The following is a 4,840-nucleotide window of genomic DNA, read 5'->3' on the forward strand; positions in this document are numbered from 1 at the left end:
CTGTCACATGCACGCACAATTTGCGCCTCACTTGTTCCTTTATCACGCATCCCTTTTTGCCAGCTTATTAACTCGAATTTCTCTTACGGTACGCATCGACACTTGGGTGCGTAAATTAAACTCCAGACATACTTGGGTTTGTGTGTGTCGGCAGCTTCAGTCAACGTGGTGTCGATTCAAAAAAAAAAAAAAAAACAAAAAAAAAATATATATGTTCATAAAATATTTAGGCATATAAACGCACATGTCGTCGCAGCGGGCTCCCAAGCATTTATTCACTTTTTCATTCACGGCAGCATCGGGGTAATTATATCATCGCACTCTTGTGTACGTACGTATGCGTGTATAGTAAAAGGTATTCTGGGTAGTCCTACTGCACACATAAGTATTTGATAGAGTACATATTGTATGTGTGGGACGCGCCTGCAGCATGTGTTTTGAATTGGGTCTTTCTATTTCTCGTAGTTGCGCCTCTCCAGTCTCTGCTGGTCCTATTTATTTTTGTAATTTATTCATCTTTGCTTAAGCGTTTGCTTCGCGATTGTGTTTCGCAAACTTTTAAAGCGCTGCCTAAATCGATTTTGTACATAAAAAAGGAAAACAGCTCTACATGTTAAGGACAACAGAAATCGAGGGCATAAAACAAGGTTTTTTGAATATTTGAGTTTCTATTACAAGAGAAATAAAAGTGAAAAAGGAAGCTTCTATCTATTTATACAGATGTAGCTTCATTTTGGACTAGACTTAAAATATCAGAACTTCCTATAATTAAACCAATTTAAAAGTAGACTCTATATAGCGTAAAAAGTTGTTTGCACTTTTCATTTAAGAAAATGCGTGTATCTGGAAAAAAATATATAGTATGGAAAGATTTTCCAGTCAAGCTTTCAGAACACAAATCGATCATTTTGTAATTCATCAGGTGTGTCAGTTTTCGTATAAAATGTACACACGATGTTTGCGTCCAAATTATCGGATCCTTTTATACCGTACGCCCGTGCGCAATGCCCAACAGTCGGGTAAGCCTCCAGCACCACCTCCGGATGCGAAAGCTAGTGCGACGGCACCACCGGCTGCATCGGCAGCTAAGGCAAAGGCTGGTCCTACAAGCACGCGAAAAGAGAAGCTGCCGCCACCCGAGGGAATTATTACAAACACCAAAAAGGAGTTCGGACGCCTTCACGACTGTGATCGTATATTTCAGAATCTCTATGGCCGACATGATTGGCGTCTAAAGGGTGCTTGCCAGCGTGGTGATTGGTACCGTACCGCCGATCTAATTGAAATGGGACCCGATTGGATCATGACGCAAGTAAAGAAAAGTGGACTACGCGGACGTGGCGGTGCTGGCTTCTATGTGGGTCACAAATGGGAATATTTGCGCTCAACCGAGGCGAAGGGTAAAGTGCTCGTCATGAATTGTGCAGAGGGCGAGCCGGGCACGTGCAAGGATCGGGAAATCATACGCCATGAGCCGCACAAGTTGATTGAGGGACTGGTTCTAGCCGGGTACACCATGGGTTGTGAACGAGCCGTTATCTATGTGCGCAATAAGTTCTACAATGAGGCTTGTAACCTACAGTTTGCAATTGCCGAGGCGTACAAGTACGGCCTCTTGGGCAGCAATGCCTGCGACACGGGCTGGAAATTCGACATCAATGTACAGCGCGGCGATCGCTATATTTGTGGGGAGGAGACAGCGCTGATCAACTGCTTGGAAGGAAAGATGGGCAGGCCACGTCGCAGGCCACCCTACCTCTCAGAGAAGGGACTCTTTGGCCACCCTAGCTTGGTCATCAATGCAGAGTCGATTGCCGTGCTGCCCACTTTATTGCGACGAGGCCCCGGCTGGTTCGCCTGTCTCGGACGCAGCTATAATTCTGGCACCAAGCTCTTCAACATCAGTGGCCACGTAAATCAGCCATGCACCGTTGAGGAGGAAATGTCCATTCCGTTGCGACAACTTATCGAATGTCATGCGGGAGGCGTGCGTGGCGGTTGGGATAATTTATTGGCTGTATTTCCCGGCGGACTCTCAACTCCTCTTATCAATAAGCAGACAGCAGATGATGTTAGTATGGATTACGATTGCCTAGAATCTAAGGGCAGCAGTTTAGGATCCGGTGCCGTCATTGTGATGAACAAACAATGCGATCCGCTGATGACCATGCTACGCGCCATTACCTTTTATAAACAGCATACCTGCAAGCAGTGTACTCCATGCCGCGAAGGCAGCATTTGGCTTCCAGAGATATTCAAACGATTTAACACGGGCGAGGCACAGCCAGAGGAGGTTGACTGGCTGCCAACCATTCTGAAAACTATGGAGGGCACGACCATTTGCGCCCTCTCGGATAGTCAAGTGAATGTGACCAGAAGCATGATAACAAATTTTAGAGAGGTCATCATGAAGCGCATTGAGACATACTGCAAGGGCGGAGAATGATTCCCAAATATTCACTATTTACACAGACGCAGAGCGGCACATTTGAAAGCACACCCACTAACACACTTATACTCTCACCTTCTCCATGATGTATGTACACATATACATATGTGTGCGTCCGTCAGGTCACGTTCCAAGTGTTTGTTCAATAAATTTGATCTGAATTGCTTATTGATTATGGTCGCCAGGACACCTATTTGTCTATATCGCAGTAGCAAGCTCGTCCAGCATAGTTTTATTGTGTCTTCCTGGCATTTGAATGTCACACGTGGCCCGACCGGATGCCATTCAGTCTGTTGCTTCCGCATTAAAATCAATCTGAACAAAAATAGAGCAAGCAATGTTGTTTGGCACTATAGAAAAAGGCAAAGTACAGTGGATCGATGGCAATCGCCTGCAAATTCTATTAGTAGAAAAAAAAAAAAAAAAAACCGTGACTAGACCTTATATTATAATTGTTTTAAATACAATTTATTATTATTCTTGACACCGAAAATTCCAAGTCAGTCTCACAACAATTTAGTAGTTCAGGTCGGGTTCTTCATTTATTGTCAGCCAGCTTCTATTACGGTGTAATTATAGTAAGAAGTGCAGTGGAGAGGCAGCTTACTGCAAATTCTATTACTACAGTAAGAAAAGAAGAACCACTTAACCGTGACTAGCTCTTATATTACTTGTATAATTGTTTTAAATATCATTTATTATTATTCTTGATACCGAGTCAGTGTCACAACAATTTACTAACACAGGTCAGGTTCTTCATTTATTGTTGGCCAGCTTCTATTACGGTGTAATTAGAGTAAGGTAACGATCGAGTTAGTATGAATCTGAGCATAGGAGGATAGTAGACAAATTGTTGACCAATTCCAAACCCTTTCCGACCACTGTGCATTGGCCGTCTGAAATATTGTATGTATGTCTTTGTGGGAGAATGTAAACGTTTATTCAATGTGGCATTTCTGTCGTTGTTGTTGTCGTCGCCACCATCGTTAGTTGCTACAGATTTACAGCGTGTTTGTGGCTGATGAGAGCCATTATGGTTGCATGGCTGAGTGGCCGCCTGGGGCACAGTGAAACGAAAACGAGCTTGGGCATGTGTCGGGGAAGAAAAAGAGCAAACTGCAAATCAAGTGACAATACGCGGGTACGGCTAAGAACCCTATGTGTACTAACTATGTACAGACCACACACCACACCCATAAGAACGCCAAGGTACAAGCACAAATATGTACATGAAAGCACATAGCCATGTAATATGTATGATATATGTGGGTATCTAAGAGCTGTGTGACATCAACAAATGTCAAAGCATTTGTCTGCTCTTGAATGAGTGGAGTTGGACGCCAAAGCCTTGGCCCTATTTCAATGGTCCTTGGAGGTCAGTGGTGTGCTCTTTCGTGTACTTTTTACTTGCCTACCAATATCACTTATATTCCTATATAGACGTTTGCTTGCATATAGTATATATGTGTGCTATCTGCTATCCTTTTACTTTCACTTAATGTCCTCTTAGTAATCATATTTGGGCAACACATTGCGTTTGGGTCTGCTTCACTAATTTCATTTTAAGCATCTTTTGCTGCCAACTTGCTGCGACTGAGATAAAAACACAAACAAACGTTTGCCCTCGGAACACATTTTTCATTTCGGTCGCCCCCGGCCCCATGCCCAATTAGGAATTCATTCATATAGCCAGTTGAGCGCACATGACAGACAGTTGACAACACATGCTTGAGCTTGAAAACGAGGCACGGACGTGCCTGGGCGCCTTTGTGTCTCAGCTATCGACTGGCATTGCTCAAAAAAAATCTCGAAAAGTTAGGATTGTCTCTCGCCACACTCTTTGGTCGCATTGTTAACTGTGGGCGTTGACTGATTGTGCTTCTTACTTCTTATTCTGCAATTGGCTCAATTGCCATACTGCAGAGCGCAAGCTTCTTAGGCTTACGCAGCCCCATGTACACGCACAATACACGTATTGAGAAGTCAGCTTAAAATGTAGCATACTTTTAAGCGCCTCCTTATTTACTTGCATTTGTGGGGTCGCTTTAAATCGATCACGATAAGACTTTAATATGCGCTGCGCATCCACATCGCCGCATCCCAATGGCTTATTAAAGACAAATTATAACTTTGCGCAATCATTAGAAGCTGCATGCAAAGTGAAAAAGAAAGGCAGAAGTAGGGCAAACCTGGCGCTACACAATTTGTACACAACTTCTTGTACGTGTCTGCATAATATTAAAATTAAAATGTCTTTTGTTCATGCATAAATTTAACAGCTCGTTATCTCAATTTTGTGCCTTGCTGACTGCGCAAAAGTTAATCACTTATGCCCAGAAGCGTATTTAAGTATTGATTTTCCCTTGGCTTAAAGTAACTTCATTTTTCTCT

General features: G+C 43.2%; 1 protein-coding gene across 1 annotated transcript; it reads left to right on the forward strand.

Annotated features, from left to right (window-relative positions):
- Positions 1-900: 900 nt before the first annotated feature.
- On the forward strand, positions 901-2,621 carry LOC115631517 (NADH dehydrogenase [ubiquinone] flavoprotein 1, mitochondrial). The gene has a single exon (XM_030528290.1). It carries the CDS (start codon positions 944-946, stop codon positions 2,444-2,446), a length of 1,503 nt encoding a protein of 500 aa, XP_030384150.1. The 5' UTR covers positions 901-943; the 3' UTR covers positions 2,447-2,621.
- The last annotated feature ends 2,219 nt before the right edge of the window (positions 2,622-4,840 follow it).

Source organism: Scaptodrosophila lebanonensis, unplaced genomic scaffold, assembly GCF_003285725.1.
Source record: "Scaptodrosophila lebanonensis strain 11010-0011.00,11010-0021.00 unplaced genomic scaffold, SlebRS2 tig00000001-arrow-pilon, whole genome shotgun sequence".
In the NCBI taxonomy this organism is placed as follows: Eukaryota; Metazoa; Arthropoda; class Insecta; order Diptera; family Drosophilidae; genus Scaptodrosophila; species Scaptodrosophila lebanonensis.